General features: G+C 49.3%; 1 protein-coding gene across 4 annotated transcripts in view; it reads right to left on the bottom strand.

The window, feature by feature from the left end:
* The window catches only part of Cables1 (Cdk5 and Abl enzyme substrate 1), a 106,276-nt gene extending 88,779 nt beyond the window's left edge, over positions 1 to 17,497 (bottom strand). For 2 of the 4 annotated variants that reach the window (XM_039096929.2, XM_039096930.2), the window contains exon 1: positions 14,532 to 17,497. In XM_039096929.2, the coding sequence (XP_038952857.1) occupies positions 14,532 to 15,262 (731 nt within the window). In that variant the 5' untranslated portion in view covers positions 15,263 to 17,497. The remainder of the gene's footprint in view (positions 1 to 14,531) is intronic. The other 2 variants (NM_001415691.1, NM_001107404.2) reach the window with 1 other exon arrangement.
* Between the last annotated feature and the right edge of the window lie 5,513 nt (positions 17,498 to 23,010).

Here is a 23,010-nt window from a genome sequence, read left to right as displayed (position 1 = left end):
CCCTAAGAAGACCTCTACACACAACGTTGATGCCCTCATTCCTCTTGAGTTTCCAGTCCGCAGCTGGGAAACCTCTGGCCAACAGAAGTGTAGAGCGGAGAGGCCTCATCCTATCTCATTCTGTGTACATAGTGAGTCACCACGTGAAAGTCCACCGCCTGGCCATGGCTACACTACTGCCCAGCTGTGTAAGTCATTTTCCCTTCTGACTGGCTTAACCACATGGAAACAAACACTTCTTGGGTGTGCCTATCAGGGTCCTGTTCCTGGAGAGGCTTAACAGAGGAGGGAAGGCCCACCCCAAATACTGGTAGCACCATTTCATGGGATCCCAGACAGAAAGTAAAAGAGAAAGTAAGCTAGGTCAGGAGGAGTTCTTCTCCCTTCTTCCTGTCTACAGACACAATGTAACCACCTGCGTCCTGCCTCTGCCCAGCTCTCCACCATGCTAGAATGTAACTCCTCGAACAATAAGCCCACCCCTACACCTCCCAAGTTGCTTCTTCTCAGATATTTTGTCAGCACAAGGAAGAGAGGCTGTTTTGGTTTGATGTCCACTTAACACAAGCTAGTCATTTTGGAAGAAGAACCCTTAATTGAGAAAGTTCGCATCACCAGATTGGCCTGTGGTGACACGAACATTTCTTATTTCATGACTGATGGGGGGGGGGGGGGAGGCTCCAGCTCACCATAGGAGGGGCCGCCCCTGGCCGGTGGCCCTGGATGCTATAAGAAACCAGGATGTGCAAGCCAGGAGAGCAAGTCAGCAAGCAAGCAAGCAGCACTCCTCAACGGCCTCTGCTCTTGTTCCTGCCTCCAGATCCTGCCCTGGCTTCCCTCAGTGATGAACTCACAGGCTGTGGTGAAATGAACCCTTTCCTCCCCAAGGTAGTTTTAGTCATAGTGTTTTCAAGTGGCAGTGGAAACCCAGACTGAGACGGTGACAAATACACAGCTGGATGGCCGGCATGCTTGCGCCCACCACATCCTCACATGCATTTTGCTTTTCCAGGCTGAGTCTCAGGTTCTCAGTCTACTGGCATCCCAGCACCAGAGCCAGGGCAGACTATTCTCTCTGTTACCCAGTGACCCTTTGACAAGCACAAGGAAAGTCAGCTCAGCCCTCTGAGAAAGCCTTGCAGGAGCCATCAGACCATCCAACCTTATTTTATAAGGATTTACATCCAGCAAGAAAAACTGCCTGCAGCATAAGAAGACTGTCGAGACTAGACCGGGGGCTCAAATGAAAAGACACTGTTTTCAACCATAGGGAAATCCACTCCATCATGTCTGGTTCCTGGGATACTACCACATGTAGCCCAAACGAGCCCTGAAGCCCTAGATAGAAGTCTCTGTGTTTCACCTGTGCCAGGAGGTTAAAGAAAAGAGTGACCAGGGCCGGAGATGGCTACACCAGGCTGAACCAATTCTCAGTGAGGGGAGATGAAAATGCTAGAAATGTCACCTCTGTTGCTTCAGCCAGGGTTATAAAAAGAAACAGGAGACTTCCTCCCTGGGGCATCATCTGTTAATTATCATTCACAAAAGTGCTGTTTTAGAAGTATGTAGTACAATTCTTTACCCTTTTAGGGGGTGTGAGGGGAAAACAACTTCCAAATCATTTCAAACGGCATTCCAAATGGCAAAGTGATTTGTTGTCCAACTCAGTCTCAGATGAGCTTGAGAGTCATCTTTCCTGTCTGGAAAGGCGGGGGTCCACCAGCCTATATACAATGTTACTGAGTTCCTTGTATTTCAGTCTTGACTCTTCCTTTCCTGCCTCCAGAGAGCGAATGTTTAAACATTGCGAATTGTCACACCCTTTTAACCCAGCCATGCTGGTTACATTCTTTCCCTCCATCAAGTACTGCCAACAAGATACCTGGAGATAGAGCATTCCCCATGCTTCCAATCTGCCTGGCCTCTGTGAAACACTGGTGTCTGAAGCAAAGAGTAAACTTGTAAAATGTGACCTCCTTTCCCAGCACACAAAGTAGCATCCTACCAACACAGCCTTTGTCAGACGCCAAGCTGTACAGTGACCAGGGTATGTTCTTAATGGAATGTTAAGAATGTGTTGGGCACCTAGGTCCTAAAGTTGAGCCCAAAACTCATTTGGATAAAATGTTCCTCATGTCAAAGGGCAACAGTACCCAGAGGGGAAAAGATATGGCCTTCAGAGTCAGGTGGGGTCCTGGCTGGTTCTAAGGACTTGGGGAGAAGTCCAGCATGATCAGTTACCTTACTCATGTGATAGCCTTGGCCCCCCCATAAAATCTGCAGAACATTTAGGCCAGGAGTAACTACATCAAAACCCTTTGTAATTTCTGTAAGGATGGGTTCTATAAATTGACTGAAAAGAACGACTCTTTGATAAAGGGGGATGGGAGAATCCAATGTTGGGAAAGTCTTTAGCCACACAGTTAGGGTAAAAGGCAGCAGGTTAGTAAGCATGCCCACTCCCAGACTTCCGGCGAACAACAAGTAGTGATTGCGTTCCTTTCCTTGAAGAACAGCCCTATGGGCTTAACATTCCTGGTTCCCCTGGTGCACATGTGTGAGCAGTGCTCCTTCACCTGCTCCTCAGAAGGGCGCTGTTACGGAACATATTCAGAATATGCTGCTCTAGAGCCTGCCATAGATCTGAACAAAAACTTCAGTATCCAGAATGGAGTGTAGATTTTACACACACACACACACACACACACACACACACACACACACACACACACACACACGTGTCCCCCAAGGGCCATGTATTAAAGGTCTGTGCCCTGGTTACTAAAAGGCCTTTGGGATCCAAAGATTCCAAATTTGGGTCAAAGGTCATTGGGTCAATTACAGGGCACTGTGGAACCTGGTCTCCTCCTCACCTGTTTCCTCGCCATGAGCTGCACGGTTCTGTGCCATCACATCCTCTCTCTGGGACAGACTGCCTGCCAGTGGCCCAAAAGTAACTGAGTCAACAGATGGTAGCCTACAACCTCCCAAACGGTGAGCCAACCTCCCCATGGCTATTCGTTACAGCAACAGAAAGCTTATAACCACAGAACGTCTACATCCTGCTGGCCACAGGGAGGAAGGCTGGTGCATCCATGGAGAACTGGCTCCTACTTCTCACTGTGACTATTGACTACTGACAACTACAGTTCTGAAGACTCAAGGTGGTTCAAGGCTGGTTCCCCTGGGCACTCTAGGGCAACTTCCACGGTTGCCAGGATTCCTTAAAATTCTCTGAGCACACTAGAAACATCACACCAACCCGTCTGCCTGTCCCTGCTGCCATCTTCCTGGTCGGCATGGCCTTCTCAGGAGGACACAGTCTTTTTGCATCTGGAGCTACTCTAATTCAGCATAGACTCATCTTACGTAATTACATCTACAACAATCCATTCCTGCTAGGTCTCAAGTCCAAGACCAGTGGCCAACTGAGGTGCTATTTAGCATAATAAAGCAGACCCCTGTCTGTCCGCTTCTCCCAGCATCCCTCAGTTCCCTGTTACAGGGTATGGTTGGCACACACACACACACCCCAATAACCTGAACTCTGCAGCCCATGTTCTGCCGCCACGTTCAGCCTGGACTCTTTCCTCAGCCTACTTTCTCCCTTACATCTACAACAAAAACCTCTCTCCATTCTCTAGGGCTGACTGTCCTCTGATTTCATTTTTGTGTTCACTTTTGAAGAGGGCCCATTCTGCAATTCCAGGTGGCCATAAGGAGGGGGCGCTGTTCACCCAGGTACACCCTACAAGAGCAAGTGAAAAAAGTGCCACAAAAGTACGTGACTGCTGCCGACTCTTCCTGGAGAGTCTGTCTGTCCATCCCAGAAAAAAGGCATCAACAGACCACAATCCCACCAAGTCTAGCTAGGAGTTTATTGGGGGTAGCTTACAGGAGGCATTGGTGACCTCACAGGTGTGTCTTTGAAAGGCCTATCATACCTGTTCCTGCTCAAAAGATTCCCTGCTACCCCTGCAGTGAGATACTCTCCGTGAGGAAGCATCCAGTGGGTATCAACGCTCACACTGGTATCACAAATGGCAAGCACAGCCCAAAGACCATCTCCTCCACCTCAGGTGGCCCCTGACTTTTGCTACCCAGAGCCCAGCTGCCTTGGCAAAGAGATTGTGCTTCTCTTCTGGGTCAAGACTTGGGCCCCATTGATCTAACAGCCACTGCCTAGGTCAGACATCTGGACAGAGCTGATATTGAAGCTGCTAGCCCAGTGTCAAATATATTATACCTCAGAGCCTCGAGCAAAGTTCTAAGTGTTTGGTCAGGGGTGCAAAGGGGTCGGTGAGGAGGAACTTACAACAGGAATCAGCCAAGTCACTGAGCAGAAAGGACTGCATGTGTCCCTGTTGCTGTCCTGTCCATCCCCCAAGGAGCCGTCCCACTTAGACCCTAAAGCTAAGTCACAGCACCCGACTGACCCCAGGGCGAGAACCCAGCTTCTACAAAAGGAGTGGGAAAGCGTCTCCTTGGCTTGTCTGGAGGGTGCTCAGTGGGGTGACAGGGGTCTTCCTGGCAATAATCTGCTGGCTGCCCTTCACACAAAGATGGTGGCACCTCCCTCATTACCCCGAGGTGCCGAGATGGTTGGCGGGGTGCAGCCCACTTTGAATGCTTCAGTGCCCCCCCCCCAATCACTGCTGCCATGGTTTGCTAACAAGGTCGGCTTACTGGAAGCACTGGTGTGTCCGTGTGTCTATTAGAGGTTCCTGGCGGATTAGCTGAGGGGGAAGACCCACCCTGGATATGGACAGCTCCATCCCAGGGACTAGGGTCCCAAACTGAAGAACAAAAGGAGCTGAGCACCAACAACTCATTTCTCTTTCTGATTCCTCATGAAGACACCATGTGACCAGCCATCATGCTGTCCCTGTCGTGAGGGACCATGCCCCTTTTGAGCCATTATCTGAAATGATCCATCTTCAGGTCCTTGTCAGATATTCGGTAACAGCAACGGGAAAACGAATATATTCCATTAAGGCAGTGACCATTATCCCAATTTATAGAGGAGAACACTGAGGCTTATGGAATTCCTGTGGGAGTGAGGTTTGCTAAGTGGCAGAGGCGTGGAGGGTGGTCCTCCCCCTTCTCAGTCCATTCACCCATTGTGAGAACAAAGAGGCTGAGAGGCAGAGGAGAAGGCGTAGGTGCCAGTGCCCTTTCCCATGGGAGAAGCTGCTGTCTCGGGTTCTTGGGAAATTTTTCCACCACTCCTTCCAGCCCAGGGTCCTGCTGGCCTGTCCTGGAGGTAATCACGTGCCAATCAGCATGCATGCTGGTCAGCTCCAGTCCCAAACCCTGGTGAGCATTACTCTGTCCTTTAACACAGACTGTGATGGGTTCTGGCAGGTCTGACCTTAAGACCTCTGTTCTTCTGATGTTAACAGAAGTGGGGACTCCGAACAGGAATCGGGGTTCATTCTGCAGTACTTAACAGAAGCCCTTGTTTTGTTAATAGACATGACTCTAGGGGTAAGTTTTTGGCTGTTTTAAAACTCCCAGAATTGGAGAACAGGATGTTGGCAGCACAGTACTCCTGTCCTGCGGCCTTTCTCAATGCTTTGCTGAGAAAGCATCTGGGGAGGACCTCTGTGAGCTGTGGGCCTCACACAAGTCACATTTACAGTCCCCACTGGACAGAGCAAACACCACAACCACAGCTCACAGTGGTCGCCCCTCCACTCCTTCACTGCACAGCCTTCTAAAGCAGACTGCACTGACTAGGGAGAGCCAGCTTCTAAGTAAGATCAGCAACTAGCAAGCCCTCGTCAGAAGGCTCCCTACACCTTTCCAATCTATTCTTCACAGCTCCTGCCTACCTGGGACCACAAAGTAGACATTTCAGTTTATTAATAATTGGGTCGATGAATAAAAATCAGTGTTCTAGGCACATAGATACTTACAAATACTCTATTATACTCTCGGTTTGTTTGTTTTAATTCTATCATGATTTAAGAACACAAATCCTTTGAATCAAGGGTAAGACTGAATTCCTCCATACCCTCCCGTGACACTGCAATCCCAAGTGCTAAAGCTCTACACTCTAGAGTCTAGAGCTTTGAAAGTGTTTGTCGTCTCTGGCTAAACATGCAGCATTAAGCCCCAGGCCACACCAGGGATAGCCTCGCTCAGTACGAACTGGCATGCAATTATCTAAACTACTCACATGAACAGAAAGGGTTGGGAAGCCCTGATCAACGCTCTGTTCCTGGAAGTCTCAGTAAAATCAGGCAAAAACAAAACCACAGCGCGGTAATTTGTAAACGAAAAATTACCAGTACGTTTGTGATTCCCACACAGTGCCAAGCGCTGAGCAGAAGATTCCAGGTTCAGTATCTGCTGAAAAAATTTAAGTTAGGCGTATGCATAGTTAGGGATGCTACAGATGCCCAAAGAGGCCAAAAGAGGGAGTTAGATCCTTGGCTCTGAAATTCCAGGCAGTTAGGAACGGCCCAGTGTAGATGCCAGGGACCAACTTGGGTCCTCTGCAAGAGCAGTACATGCTCTTAACCACTGAGCCATCTCTCCAGCCCTGAAAGTTTTGTTTTAAAATTTACCACAGACCACACTCATACGACGGGTTTAGCTTTTGTTTTCTTTTGTGGTGCTGGGGAATAGGACTCAGGGCTTCCTGTATGCTGGCAAAAACAGTCAACTGAGCTACAACCACAGCCCTGTAGTCAGAAGTGGGAAGCAGACGGTAATCCTGAGGGACAGTCATATCAGATTTCCTCTTCCCCTTAGGCACTTTTTAAATGTTTTTATTTTAATTATGTGTGTATATGTATTTTCTATTTTAAAGGAATTATTTATTTATTTTATGTATAGGAGTACACTGTTGCTGTCTTCAGACACACCAGAAGAGGGCATCAGATCCCATAATAGATGGCTGTGAGCCACCATGTGGTTGCTGGGAATTGAACTCAGGACCTCTGGAAGAGCAGTCAGTGCTCTTAACAACTGAGCCATCTCTCCAACACCATCACCACCACCACCACCACCACCAAGCATTTTTGACAAACATCTTGCTATGTAGCCCAACCTGGTCTTGACATGCTGGACCTCCTGTCTCTATCTGAGTGTGGAATTCAGGCATGAGATGCCAAGCCTAAGTTACTCAGCAGATTCTTCAGAAACTGATTTTCCACATGCTTCCTTTGATGTGAACATTGGCACAGCCCCCCCAAAGGGAAAAATGACACACAAACATGTATTCATGGGGCAGCCCACAGGGCACCATCAGCTCTCAGGAAGTCAGGAAGGGACCTGACTGGCAGTCTGGATTCCCAAGGTGGTGACAGTCCCATCCTGATGAGCTCAGTTTACTACCCAGCTCTGAGCTCACCAATCAGCTCTGACTATACTTCCCCATGCAAATCCAGCACACTGTCACAGTTAAGGGGGTTTAGACAAGACTCCTTAAACCACCCAGACTCAGTCTCCTCAGCTCTAAAGTGGGCAGAATCTGCATCACACAAGGATATGGAATGGATAAAGCTAAGCACATACCAATGAAGGGAAGTGAAAGTTTTGTCCCTTTTCTCATCCACTGAGGAGGAGGAGGAGGAAGAAGAACAAAAGGAGGAAGAGGAGGGAGAGGAGGAGGAGGAAGAGAAGAGGAGGAAGAAGAGGAAGAGAAGAAGAGGAAAAGGAGGAGGAGGAAGACAGGCAGAATAGTGCAGGCCACACAGGTAGCCTCAACTTACTCCAGGACATGGCTACCTACAGTTGGGGTGGGCCCATCAGGCTGCTGAACAGAGGGAAGTGGTGCATACGCATCCTGCCTCACTGAATGAGCTGGGGCAGGAGTGACTGCTGGGGAAAAAAATGAAGGCTTAGAAAACTGGAAGAAGCAGGCATGCGAGAAGATGGCCTTGAGGAAAAGGGTAGGCTCCAGCTTTGAGGAGGTTTGGCCAAGTGCCAGGATTCCATTTTTCCACTGGGCTGTGGATGTACCTCCCAATGGTACATCTGGTAGAGCTAGACCCTGAGTTTGCACCATCCAAACCAAAACCGAACCTCCCTCCTGCCACTTGGCAGGAAACTGGGTTTTGGTTTGGCTATGGACATTCTGCAGGGAAGGAAGTCCATTTGGTGAGACCTGGCCCCCAAATGATCCACCGCACAGTGCCCGACAGCATGCAAACCAGAGAGGTCAGTGGAAGCGGGAAGTGAGGGAGGAGCATGACATCTGTGGCATGACACCTGTGGAAGAGCCATACGCTGAGGAAGGGGGCAGTAGCAACCAGGAATCACCCAAGGCCACTCTGTAAGAAATACAGAGAATTGAGTCTGGAGGATCAGATGTGGGTCTTAGAAAGGTCTCCCCACCCAGGGAGAAGGACAGTTGAATCCACAAGAAGAAAGGGGTCCTTTCGGAAAATACCATGTCATCCAGGATGGAGCCAAAGGTGGGCGGAATGGGGCTTGGGGCACCTGCACACCTTCTGGGCACTGAGCACATCAGACCACAGGTGCCGTGATTTCCCGGGACAAGCCAAGGGGCTTGAGCTGCGGCTTCTGTTGGTCACCTGGTCTGTTACAGCTCCCCATCTTAAGTACAGAGACCCAAAGACAACACAGATTGTGTGTGTAACTGTTTCCGAGGAAAGGACATATAAAAGGCCAGTGGGCCACACCTTGCTGACCCATGACTGGGACACTATGAAGACACAGAGTCTCCAAACGAAGGCCCAGGAAGGAAGCAGGGTGACCAGGCTAAGGAGAACAGCAGGGATAAAAAGCAGAACTGGCCCACCCAGGAGACTGTGACAACAGGAAGGACAGTATCAGAGGGGTGAGGACAGCAAAGGGGTCCCACGTAGGTACCCATGAGATTTCACTATGGTGGTCACAGAAAGCCCTGCTTCCCTGGCCCACGGAGGAGGTCTTCCTTAGATCATACAAGAGTACAGGAATCTAAATAGGAAAGCAGTGTGGGCAGTGACCTGCGAGGTCATCAAGTTTGCCTCCTAGGGCTGAAGTCAATGAAAGAAACTGTTAACACTGAGTGCTGAAGGCACCAGCAGATTCCAGATTCTGAAGCCCTTAAAGCCACATCCCACATACGGGCTGAGGGGCCTCAGGCAAGCTACTACTTAACCTCTCTACACCTTAAAACAGGACTGATACACTGTCTCAGCACTGTCATAACTAGGACTCACTGAAGCCTCAAAATGCATCCCCTGTGTGTTGAATAACAGCGCAGTGTTCAAGGTCCCGCCCCAGGACTCACAGGGCAGGGTGAAAGATGGGAGCACACACCAAGAGCTCGCCTACCATTTATCACTGCTAGATCACGGGCTAACTTGTACCACTCAACACAGCAAGGGGTCCAATTTTATGTCCACACCTCCTGAGTTCAGCACAGTAGAGCTTTGTAATAGAAACTTTTCATAGTCAGCTCTTAAATGAATACACAATACTGGGCAGCAAGACCATGCCTAGAGCCTCTTCTACATACCTGGCAAAGAAACGGAGCATCCAAGGTCGTTGGAGGTCCACTGTGTGACCTTGGACTCCTGGTCTACTCTTGGCTACGGCTGCAATCCACATCTATCTACAAAAGCACTTTATAAATGGGCCTCTTGGCAGTTGGGGTTACTACAGCCCATTTCCTTGATGGGGAGGGGTGTTGGCTGGGAATGGCCACCTCAGGCAGGACAAGGCTTCCCACTTGGATGGCCTCCTGAAATCTCAAGTCCAGTAGGACCCTCCAGTTTCTCAGGTGGCACAGCTCAAAGCCGTACCTGTCCACAATCCCAGCATTTAAAGAGACAGGAGTTGGGAGGGGCAGAAACTCAAGGCCACCCTTGCCTGCAAAGCAAGTTTAAAGGGGTATGGGCTACTTGAGACCTTACTCAAAAATAAAAAGTTTAAAGGGGTATGGGCTACTTGAGACCTTACTCAAAAATAAAAAGTCTGCCCTGCATTGAGGTAGCCCAGGCATTGGCTCACTCATTCATTCATGCCTGCTTCCCAAACAGGTCCATAAACAAATTCACCACCTCTTTGCAGCTAATTCTACAATTAAGTTATCCTATGCCCTCAAGCCAGACACACCCTAGCTCTTCACAGCTTGCTAGAATACCAGCCCTGGATGTGGCAGGCGCTTTTATCCTAAGCTTTCATACCGGGAGAAAACTGAGGCTGAGAGCCCAGAATTCTCAAAGCTGGTCCTGGATCAGTCCAGCAGCTCTACTGCTGCTTTTTATTCTGTCTGTAAGTCCCACTGTCATCAGCCACTCCTCCTTGCCTAACTACCTGGGGTAAGGTGGTACAGGCAGCAACAGCTTCTAGGGTAGCTGATGGGTGGACAAGACAGAGTCCCAAGTGGTGTCCACATCTCTTCTAGCGAGCTCACACCAGGCCTCCCATTTGTTCAGCCTGGCTCTGCCCAAGAGCCAGGATTCTGAAGCTCATGTTGCTGGAAACATGGCTCAGAGGTAACCTGGGTTTGCTGACTGCTGGGGATTTCAGTCAGGAAGGAAGGCGATGACAAGGTTAGGTAAGAATGACCATCTGTCTCCCCTCAGTGTTTATGTTATGCTACGGTTTATAGCAGCACTGAGGTGGGAACAGCAGAGGGAGGAAGCAGAAACCCCTAAGTGGCCAAGAGAAGCAATCTGCCAAGAGCCTGGGCTCTGCCCTAAAGGGCTGGGTGATCCTGAGCAAGTGACTTAACCAGCCTCACTCCCAGATGTCCTTAGACCTGTGTCTGCCTCCATGCAATTTCCTCTTCTATGCCTGAGGCTGGTTAGTTGCTTAGAAGGGACTGCTAGCTTTTGTTTGGGGCAATATGTAGCCCAGGCTGGCCTTTATCCTCTTGCCTTCCGGCCCAGAGTGCTAAGATTACAGACAAAGGTTACCATGCCTGCCTGGACCACCTGCTTTTAAAGAATAGATTCCCAGGGGGCTGCTAACTACATTAACATCTGGCAGCCCTTACCCCAAGAGCACATTTAGCATTGGATACATTTTAGCAGTTGATACATTTTAGCATTCAGAAAGTTAAATACAGCCAAGGCATTTGCAAGGGCCCAAAACAAAGGTGGAAGAGCTCAAGAAGAAAGTGACTCAGAAGGGCTGATTCACCTGCCCAAGGTCACACAGTTTTTATGAAGTCACCAGCTTTCCAGCCAGGACATGGGTCCTTGTCAAATGACTTCATCTACCACAGACCACACTCTGACTGGTGCACTATACTAACTCAGGTGTTTTAAAAGGCAAAGGCCTGTGTTATTTTTAAACAGCTCTCCCTCACTGCAGCCCTTCTAGCTAGCTCTCACCTGAGCTCTACTCTGCGCTGTGGGTGGCTGTCTGCCAGTCAGAAGATCCTGGAAGCAGGACAAGGGTTTCTGCCAGCCAGCTGTGGCCGAGATGATTTTCTTTAAAATAGAAGAAGCTGTAAAATACATTTTCAAAATCTGCTCCCTTTTGCCTATCAATGCCCAGTGGGTCTCACTGCTCCAGCAGAGGGGCATGGCGGGGTGTAAAGTTTAATGACAGCTGGTGGCTTCCCCAGACTTAGTGTGAAGCCCCTAGCACAGGATGGCAGGATCCTGGGAGCCCTGGAAACTCTGCAAATGGAGACTAGGAAGGGTGACAAAGTTGGAGAATGAGAAAGGGAAGAAAAATGTCAGAGACTGTCAGGAAAGAGCTATGGGTTCACATGGAGTCACTAGCCTCCTGTGCTCCCGACAAATGGTAAGGCAGTAAGAAGGCTGAAGTCAGAGGGGAAAAGTCACAGTGGCATGGCAAAGAGCCAGGCTGCAAGTCCAGTCCCGGGCTGAGTTTATGGCCAAGGTGCCTCTCAGGATCAAGTCTGGTATGAGACAGTACCTCAACCATTCTGAACCCTGGAGTCTCCCTGTCTGTGAAAGAATCCACGCCCTAGGCAGCTGTAAGGGCCTAACGCCTTTGATGTCTAGTTTCCATGTACAGAGAGTAACCACTGCTTGGATTCATGGTTACTGAGCACGGACCATAAGGCCTGACCACAGAAATGCTGCTCCCTGCTGTAGTTCAAACACTGGACAGCACAGCAATTCATTCTAATTAGTCTAAGAGTCTGTGGTTATAGCTGAACGCTGGAGGGCTTCTCTGGTACCTGTAAGGTCTGGGTTCCAGTTCCAGTATCTTCGGTGTCCAGAGGGAAGACCAGAAAGAGCTTTAGATCCAGGGCTTGAAGTTGTGATTTTAAAAATTTTATTTATTTGTCTATCTATTTATGATTTATTTTCTTATTTTTGTATATCCAGGACAAACTCAATATAGGAAACCTTAAATTCACGAGAAAACGGGTAGATTTGCAGCTCACTATGGCAGCACCTGTCCATCACCTGGGAAACCAACAGGAAGGCACACGTCAGAGTGAAACAGGATTGCCTTTTAATCTCTCCATGGGCATCTGGAGCCCACAGTCAGCAGCAAAAAGGCTTCAGAGAATCTCTTACAGAGCTGGGAAAGAATTCACAGAAAGTCCAATTTGACTGGCAGCTCAGATCCTACCCATGTTTGTTTGTTGTTTGGTTGGTTGGTTCATTTTTTGCTAAGCAGCTTATAGAGATAATCCCAAGGGCCACTGGGCTTCAGAAGGTCCCACACCAGGAAGAGGAGGGAGCTGGGCAGGCCACACCTGGGCTTTAGTGACTGTAAACAGGTGAATGTACTGTTCCAGGATCGTAAAATAACATACCTCAGGCAAAGGTCTCTCGCTGGCTACACTGACCACTCTTAAACCACTTTAACCTTCCCTCTGTCCCCTCTAATAAGAGCTTCCAAATGGTGGTGGTGCAAGCCTTTAATCCCAGCACTTGGAAGGCAGAGACAAGAAGAGCTCTGAGTTTCAGGCTAGCCTGGTCTACAGAGAGAGTCCAGGACAGCCAGGGCTACACAGAGATCCTGTCTGGGAAAAACAACCTGTCATAAAGCTTACCTATCAGGCTCCCAAATGCAGGCTGTTGGGAAAGTTTGCTTTATGGGACTGCAGGGAGGATGCATCTTTGAGACTGGCACATCTCAGTCTCAGTCTGTGTGTTTGGACAGAAAGGATCAATAAACCATCGTAAGGGTTCCCAGGGCTAGGACTAGCAAGTAAGCTCTGGATGTCTTCACACAGAAATGCTAGATGCTCCACACAGAGTTTCCGGAGGAGTGGTGGGGGAGGGCCATCCCATTCCCAGCTCAGCAGCCCCCAGGAGACACTGGCTTATTAGCACAGCACCAGTTTACTACAGTGCCTATCATAACCCCCAGGACCTGTGGTAAGGCGGTTCTGCTGGCCTAGGGCTGCCCATCCACCACGGGAGATGAAGAGCAGCACTGTCATTTGTACCCAGTATCAGTAGCTTGTCAGAGCAGTCACGAGGCTGCTACCCCAGACTCCATCCACACCCCTGCCCAAGGCCCATGCACACTTGAACTGTAACACTCCGTGGCAGCACACGTCTGATTTCATGCGCTGGGAAGCTAGCAAACTTCTGTGTAATCCTGGCTGGTCCTTCTCTTATTTCATTAACTAAGGAAGCTAGGTTTTCCAACAGGCCACAGGGAGCATGAACCCTTAACTGGAGCATTCCAGGAAAGCAATGGCAACAGAGGCCGGTCTCCTTACCCACCTAATGCTCACAGAACAATGGCCAGGCCCTCTTCCTTTAGCAGAAACAGAGGCTTTGGTTCCCTAAGTTAATGCTAGTTAACTAAGGTAGTCAGTGCTATAATTTCTCAGGAGGCTTTATTAACTAATGAGGAAGGACTCTGCCACAGGCCTGCAGATTCCCACCTTACTGCCTTGGGATTCTTCCCCAACAGGTAGGTAGTCAAACTTATCCCACACAGAACCAAGGCCACTGCCCTAGCATATAGCACTTAACTCCAGCTATTTCTACAATAAGCAGATCTCGCGTTTTTGCTAAGATGTTCAAACCCGCAGATAACTCGCACAGCGTACGGTAAGCGTCTCACACCAGTTTTCTCAGAATGGAAAAGTCTCAGGCCACATTTCCTCTCTGTCCCCACATCTAGGCCTGAACCAAGGAAATGCCAAAGGAACTTTCCATTTCTTAGGAAAACATGGTTTCCTGGGCTCCACAAAGTTTCCAGAGGGGTTCCCACGTGTCTGTTACTAGTTGGGGCTCCGAGCGCTGCCCGCCCCGGCCCCACCCACTACGCCCAGCGGCCGCTCGCCCGGAGCTGGGGACGCGCGCCTCCGGGTCTAGACGAGCTTTCAGGAAGCTAGTGATCTCCACGCTCCGCTTTTTAACCGCTTCTTCCAACCCCCAACTCCCTGGCCAAAGCAGGAGTATGGTGCGTCCGTTCTGCTTAGTGCCGGGTTCGTGCACACATGTGGCCACACACTCCCTGGGCCTCTTCCCCTTTCAGATGTCCTAGTGGTTTGGGATTCTGCCCAGGAGCCCGGTATCTAATCAGAAGCAGGAAGGTGGGAGCGACCCCAATGGGGTTCCTGTGATCCGGACACAGCAAAGCTGGGCGTGCGTGGTGTCCATGATACTCACCGGGACCTCTGCAGCTGCTCCAAGGCGGTAGTGCTGCCACCCTGGCCTGACTGCTCCAAAGCGCAGTAGTTCTGCGAGTTCTGCCTGGAGAAGGCGATGGGCAGGATTCCCTGAGTGAACGAGTTGAGGCGGCCCCGACTGCCGCTCGCACTCCCGGGGGTCCCGGAGCCCAAGAAGCTGGCCGGTGGCACCTGCACGTTGGTGAAGGCATCGTCCTCCTCCAGTTCCTCCTGCCCTGCGCCTCCGGGCCCGTCAGGCAACTGCAGCTGAGCACCAGTGACGGCTGGGGCTGAGCGGGGCGGCTGAGATGGCTCTCCCAACACCCGGGGGACCAGGGACGGAGGCAGCGGGCAAGGGCTGGAACCGGAGCCGGCGATCCACGGCGCGGCCGCCGTGCCCGGTGCTGAGAACGCGTTGCAGCCGGCGGCCAGCAGGCTGAACCGAGCTCTTGCTCCGGGCTTGGCCGCGCCGCCCTCCTCGCCGCCGCCCCACTCGTGGTCCTGCAGCGGCGGCCGTCCGTCCAGAGAAATGTTGGTGAGGAAGGACAGAGCAGCCTGGCGGCGCCGCGGGTCCATGCGCGGCTTACGGAGAGGTTCGGGCGGCGCGGTGGCGGGAGGCGGCGGCGGCTGCACCCCGCCGGTGGCCGCGGCGTCCGTGCCGCCGCCGCGACTGCTGCTGCTGCTGCTGCTGCTGCAAGCGGCCGTGCCCGCGGTGGCGGTCGCCGCCGCCATTGTGTCCGTGTGCGGCGTCAGTTCCGCGGTGCCGGAGAAGCGAGTGGCGGGTGCCGAGTGCTAAGCGGCGGCCGCGAGCCCCGGCGACCCGGGCTGGGCAGGGCGCGGGGCGCGGGCGGTGTGCGAGGCGGCCCTGCCCTCCCGCGGGCGGGCCATGCTCGGCCCTGGGCGCTCGGGCGCCGCTGGGACCCACACGCGCCTGGCTCACCCTCCGCGTCCGGGACCCACGCGCGCCTGGCCGGGCCCTCCGTGCCGCGCGATCACGAGCTCCCGGCCGGGCGGTCCGTATTTATAAGTGCGCGCGCCCCGCGCTCGCGCTCCAGAGCGCTCTTTGCAATAACACAGTATCACGTGTGGGGAAAGAGACCTGGGAGGAAAACAAAGCCGCAGGCGGAGGCCGCAGCGGCGGGAGGCGACCGCGCAGGAGGAGGTGAAAGAGGAGGAGGGAGGCAGAGCCCAGGCGCGTGGCGGGGCGGGGGCTCATCGGGCCCATCCCCACGGTCCCAGCTATTCCTGGGGCGCGCGGAAGCCAGGTGCTGGAGGCGAGCACGTCACCCCTGTACGCTCGGGCGGAGAGCGGCGGGTGTCTCTAGAGTCCGGTGAGCCGCAGCCCAGGCTTGTGCTCCTGGAAGAGTTATGGGGCGACCACCTGGAGCCTTTGCACCTGACCCAATAACCAAATCTGGCGTTACCCATGGGCCTGGACACACCGGTTCTTGTTAACAGTTACGTGGGAGTCCTCTGTGGACAACCCCACGGAAAGTGCCGCTAATCACTGGGATGTGACCCCACTATTTCTCAGACCCAGGGGGAGGCTGCCAAGCTGTAAAGGCACCTACCTAGTTGCTTGGGTGTGTGAGCGCCTTCTATTTGGCCCAGCTGGTTGGTTAATATACACACCCCTGATACTCTTAGCAAAGGACAGCTGGGGTTTTCACTCGGTCTCTGAAAATGTATTGCGCTTTCCGTGAAGATCTGAGCAGGTTAAAATAATCTTACACTCAAATGTCTGCGAGTCTTTTATTCTTCTATAAACGGACTGATATTCTTCTGTTTGGCCCCTGGTTATATGTTCCGGAAAGATGAGTTCCTGCCTAGGGACACAGTGACTCTGGGTCTAAGAAGAACCAGCCCCAACCCCAACAAGTGCTTTTAAGATGAGCAACTTCTGGACTGCCCAGCCACTTCCGAAGGCCCCCGCTGAGTTCTCTAGGCGTGGGTGACTTACTACATACTGTATGGAACAATTGTCACCCTGAATTAGGCTCTGTGACACCTAAGAAGACGTGCGATACTTCTCTAAGGAAGAAGAAAAGTATTTAGGATGAACGGATTAATTTAATTAGAGGTTTAAATTTAACCTTGGAACTAATGGGTAACTCTACTTTGAAATTCCACTCCTTTTCAAGTTCAGCAGAGTAAATTATGTAGCGGAGGGCAAGCGTACACGGCTTGGAGATGTGCGGCCAACCCATTGGAGATAGGCGGGGTTTGGATTACAAGTACAGGGACAAACAGGTCTCGTGGCTGTTTGTAGGAACAATTGTTTATATTTCATTCTGGGCCATATTTAGGCCTTATGTCTGCTGCCGACTCACGTTAAAGCCCAGTGACCAACTCTGAATTTCATTAGGTTTTTAATATTTTAACTACCTTGAAACTTCAAGTCACTTTATTACAATTGACTTAATTTACCTAATCACTGGCCTAGCTTTTGGGCTGGGGATGGATAATGTTAAGTGAGACGCCAATTCTGCGCCTGTAAAAGAAAAAAATTATACTGTTTTATGACTTGCCCCCCCAATAAATGATGTTTTAAACAAACTCGAAGGGGAAATCACTAACAGTCTTATCATCTATAGTAATATTTTTGTTTCTATCATGAAATATCAAGAAAACAACAGTGACAATTTGTACTATGAAATATATACATAATATTTTATAATATATGATATATTTAATATATAAAATGTGTTGTATATTATAATACATTATTTCATATGTGTGCAAAATCGTTTACCTTTTGGGGGCAATATGAAGGACTCAGGGTTGTATGTACTCCACCACTGAGCTGTATCCCCAGCTCTCTTTTCTTGTTCTTAAATTTTGAGACCAGGTCTCTGTAGTCTCAAGTGGCCCTGAACTCACTTTGTAGTACAGGCAGGCCTTGAACTTGTGAACCTCCAGCCTCACTTCTCAGACAGCTAGGCCCATCATGCAAGATCCCAGACTTTCATACAATATTAACTTTTTAAAGTTTAAATAGTTTCTGGGGTAGATGGCCTGCCCTGTTTTAAGGCCTTGCACCCAGAGAAGATCTAATCTGCCTACTCAAATTCTTGCTGGGTACTAGTATCTTTTCAGCAAATCCATGTATTTGACATATATATATATATATATATATATATATATATATATATATATATGCTTACTTTAAGTTTCGAGTAGGCAGATCGATTTCAAGTGTTTATTAAAGCATCAAAGAGGAATCAGTGTCTAATTAACCTCTATGTCTCTATGATCCCACAGAGAGGGGCCTGAGACATGATTTATGCTCCCCAACTGCACACTTGATCACCCTGTAGTAGTGGTGAAAGGGCATTGTCATTAATATTTTAAAGATTAGTCACAGAAAATTTGAGTAAATAAATAGCTCTCAGTGGCCACACCAGCATACAGATCCCAGTGGCACCACGGCCCATGCATGCTCCTGCGCCCCCTACTGGTAAGGCTATTTGATAGGCAGATGAGACTCAACTTTTCATCCCCCTACTCATCCTTGAGAGTCCACTAGAATGGAGAACTACAAAGTGGAGCAAGAGCTCTGGGTCCCTAAGGCAGGTCACTTAACTCCTCTGAATTCATTTCCTCTATGGGTTGCTCTGGTTTCCAGAGGAACTGTCCAAGAGACGTCTGATGATCCCTCAATGCGCATTAAAAAATGCCGGGTGTCATTAACATGGCCCAAAGGAGCTCCTAATTTAAAATGAGACCTGTGTGGAAGGCATTAAACAAGACCAGAATTTGAGCTGACCTCTGGGTCCCAAGGTCCATGTGACAAAGGTCTGTTCCTCATGTAGGTGATTCAGAGGCGGGCATTGACGAGAGGAAGTACATGTTCTGAAGACTGGGATGCTGGGGCCGCTTGCTGTCCTTTTAGTATCCCAGCCTTGAGGTGGGTGGCTTTGGACATCTCGTCCCCTACCACAATGTACTTACTGCCTCACCACGGCTCTGAAAGATTTGGGGGCAATCATTTATGCAGAAATCTCCAAACTCATGAACTAAAATAAACCATTCTCTTTAAATATATTTTCAATATCTCATTGTGTGTGTGTGTGTGTGTGTGTGTGTGTGTGTGTGTGTGTGTGTGTGTGTGATAGAACATGTATGGAAGTCAGAGGACAACCTTAGGGAGTTGTTTTTCTACCATGTGATTCTGGTAAATCATCAGGCTTAGTAGCTCCAGGCTTTATCTGCTGAGCCCCCTCTCCCAACCCTTTTTACTGTAAGTTGATTAGCTCAAGTATTTTTAAGAGATGTAAGCAGCCAGCAACACAATTGTGCATTTAAATTCTTTGTGTGTTGTAGCCATATGGGACTAGAAAATGAAATGCAGTTCTCCCTGCAACCCACCCCCATTTTCACCTCTGGAAGTGTTACCACTCTGAGGAGAAAGGTTTCCCCAGTAGAAGTGTTATGGCACTGAGGGAGAAGGTGCCAAGGAATATCACAAAGTCGCACTGCACAATGAACCTCACACAAGAGATTATTGGGAAAGACACAAGAGGGCGGCTGCCTCTCTTTCGGAGAGAGGCGCTGGGAACGGAGCAGGAAATGGGGCTTATGTAAGGTTTCCAGAGTGAGAGTGGGGATTTCCGGGGTGGGGGTTGGTGGGATTTCAAGTCCTGAGCTTTGGGTAAGTCCAGGAATTGGTGGATTTTCAAACTCAGAAGTGAGCTCTGACCTTTTACCCTACAACCTTCATATTACCCCTTTCAGATTCCAAGTCTAGAAACTTCTGTTGCTTCCAGGGACCCAAAATGCATGCACTGTTTAGATCAACAAATTCAGTACCTACCTGGGCTTTTACAAAAAGAACATACACAAAATTTTGGTCCTTAAAAATACCACGAACCAACAAGTTTGGGAATTAGCCTAGAAATGGTAGTGACATCACTCAGAGGTTGACACAGGAGAGATAAGTTTTAGACTCAGAAAACCAGGCTTCAGGGCTAGCTCAAATCTTTACAAGCAGGTCCAACTTGGATAAGTGCTGAGCTCCGTGTCCTGGTGTTCTGGTGTATGAATGTGGGGTTGGTGGTGTTTACTGAGCAGGGCTGTGAGCTTTACTGGTGATAGAGGTTATGTAACCAGCAGCTGTCTGTCTAGCACTCACAGATAGCTGTTTTTAGAAAAATGCAAAATACAGGAACCAAACAGAAGATGGCCCGGTACCTTTGGGTCTTATGTTTGTGGTCTCCTTGTGCAGGTAGGATTGTAAGAAACCCTGGTCATTCCGATCAGATGATTTTACTGTGTATTCTGCCAAATTGGAGGCTGCCTCCTGCACTGGGCACACATATGAGCAGTGGGTCTGAGACAGAGGCCTGGTGTCTGAAGCCTGCTTTCCTGTGTGCAGTGAAAATGAGACCTTCTAAGACAAGAGGAGGAACTGCCCAGGAGGTGGGCCCAAGGCTCTGATGCTGACCTTGCTTGTTACCTCTGCTGACAGAGAATGACAGAGAGGGCAGACAGGGGCCTGGCTTCTGCCTCCCCTTAGGCAATTTGGCAAGAATATCCTTGTTGATTTCCTTGATTTTCCTTAGGGCTTCTAGGATGTGATACATTTGGGTAAAATCAGAAAGCTGACAGATATTAAATGAGAAAATAAGCTCACTGAGTAACACGTAGCCCCATAAAGCAACCTATAAAAGGTGGCTTATAGCTCCCATCTCCATATTTCCTAAATGCTGTCCACACCAGGTTCTCCAGTGGATTCTGTGACTTCTAGGAGTGGTGAAGAGTGGACCTGTTCTGGAGCCTCAAGCCAGGAGGGCGATTTGCATGACGATGCAGTAGGTATTGAAGAGAAAAGGGGGTGGGAAACACAGGAAATGAAAATCTCCAGGCCATCCCCCAAAATACCTCCTAACTGAGAACAACAGTTACTCAACCTCTGCTTCCAAGGCCACTCTTCAGGACAGGGCTGCTGCTGCTGCTGCTGCTGCTGCTGCTGCTGCTGCTGCTGCTTCCTCTTCTTCCTTCTCCATTTCCTCCTCCTCCCCTTCCTTTCCTCCTCCCCTTCCTTCTCCTTCTCTTCCTCCTCCCCACTCCCCATCGCCTACTCCTCCTCTTTTTCTTTTGAGACAGGGTCTCTCTGTGTAGCCCTGGCTGTCCTAGGGTCACTCTGTAGACCAGGATAGCCTTGAACTCACAGAGATCCCCCTGCCTCTGCTTCCAGAATGCTGGGATTAGAGGCGTGCGCCATCACTGCCTAGCAGGACAAGGCTTCTTATACATTTTCACTCATGCCTCCTTTTGCCCAAGAAATGTTTGTATGGCTGTCTGCGGTATATTGGTATAGAGCATATGTACACCAAACTTTAGCTGAAAATAAGTCATAAAATGTGTTTTAAACAATTTAGGTACTCATAAATTTGTCATTTATTACAGATAAACTCAAATGTGTGCACTAATGATATATTTAAAATTGAACCTGATATTTGATCGTACAAGATTCATTCTATCTTCCTTATTTTCAGAGCTGATTCATCAGTGCGAGTGTAAAGTGTCTTTTGTTTGCCTGATGTGATCGTCATCTCGGAGACTTACTGCTGAGTAAGCTCACACTTTCTAGTTCTTTCTGAACTATGGGAGGCTGATTCAACTTAGCTATTCTGGCCCAAAAGCCTCTCCAAGGTGATTGATTCAAACCAGCTGCTCTTAGCTTCTCACTGAATTGTTCTGCATGGTCTCAAACTAACTCTGGCAATCTATTCCAATTTTCTGGGTCCTTCTTATTCTCTGGTTCATTCTGAATTCACTTGCAACCTGTCTCTGCAATACTGTCTTAGTAAAACTGCTCTCTCTCTCTCTCTCTCTCTCTCTCTCTCTCTCTCTCTCTCTCTGTGTGTGTGTGGGGGGGTGTGTGTGTCTGTGTCTGTCTGTGTGTGTGTGTGTGTGTGTGTGTGTGTACATGTGTGCTGCTTCTCAAGTCACCTCTCCTTCCTGTCCTTGTGAGAGCATATCCTACTCTGACTCATTCTGTAAAATTTTTCTCTGATCCATCACTTTGTCTGCCCCTCAATTAGACATCACTTCCAAACATGGCTGCTTCCTTCTACAAACCAGCCTTACCTCCATTGTTAGGGACTAAATGTAGGTACTAATTGCCTATCTGTATTCTAGTCAGATCATACTATAATCCAGAGCTTGTCTGCATTCCAGCCAGATCACCTAGACCTAGAATGCCTTTGGAGGTGATCCCTAGCAAGAGAAGCCATGTCGCTGGATTAAAATTCCTCTACACTGAGGATGCCACTTCATATAAATACACAGCACAAAATGACAGAAATGGGGGCTGAGAAGACAGCTTAGCAGTAAAGCGCACTTGCTGCTCTTGCAAGGACCCCAATTTGGTTCCTAACAACCAGTTGGTGGCTTATAACCATTCTCAACTCCAGTTCCAGGAAATCCAATGCCTTCTTCCGACCTCTACAGGCACCAGGTGTGTACGTGGTGCATATACATACATGCAGGCACATGGATAAAGTAAGTAGATCCTTAAAAGACGTGTGTTAATGACAGAAGTATCTTCAAGGCCATTCAGAAACTGTTAAAAACCTATCCTAATCCCAACCCAAAATTCATTCAATGGTTATAATAGTCACTTATCAACCTAACCAGATTTCTAGATGTAAAATCATCTGGGGACACTGTTTGCACAGGTCTGTGAAGGTGTCTCCAAAATGGTTTAGCTGAAGAAGAAAGACCATCCAGAATGTGGGTAGCACCATACATGGGCAGAATTCTTGAATAAACTCAAAGTGAGCTGAATGGTGTTCATGGCTCCCTGCTTCCTGTCTACAGATGAATGGGACCAGCCCCTGGTACTCAGCTGCCAGGCCATTACTGTGATGCCCCGTATGCCCTCTGTTGTGTGTAGTTTTAAGCTCTACCTGCCTTTAGTCCAGGAGGTGACTGTGTTACCAGCCCCCACCTAGCCAGGTGAATCCTTGAATCCTTGGACAAAAGACACATACACAGTTTGTTCCTTGTCAACTTGCCTTAGGACACAATTGCCAGGTGCTACTATTTCCCACTTGGAAAATTGTGCCCTTACCAATTTCTTATCTTAGTCTTTTCTACCTGCCCTAAACTTTAGTTGCTAAAGTCCCCTGACTGCCCACCTGTAGGAGCAGCCTGTGTGGCCACTTTGTTTTGAGATCTTTCATGGTTGTCTGGTTCTCCTCTCTCTAACCCTTGCACCTCTCTCCCTCCCTCCCGGGACCCTGAAGTCCCACCTCTCCCTTCTACCCAACAATTGGCCCAAGGCTGTCTTTACTGACAGATCAAGAACCAATTAGGGAACAGGACCTTAGCATCAGAACTGCTCCCTACAACCTTCAAGTCCTTTCCTTTTGTCAGATTTGTGAACACAATGACAAAGTAGCTAGGAGGATTGTCTATGAAATTTATGTCAGCAATTTGTCTCAGTGATTTTTAAAACCAAACATTTTAATAGT

Source organism: Rattus norvegicus, chromosome 18 (assembly GCF_036323735.1).
Source record: "Rattus norvegicus strain BN/NHsdMcwi chromosome 18, GRCr8, whole genome shotgun sequence".
Lineage (NCBI taxonomy): Eukaryota > Metazoa > Chordata > Mammalia > Rodentia > Muridae > Rattus > Rattus norvegicus.
The sequence above is the reverse complement of the archived record's forward strand: the minus strand, read 5'-3'. Positions and strand labels throughout refer to the sequence as shown.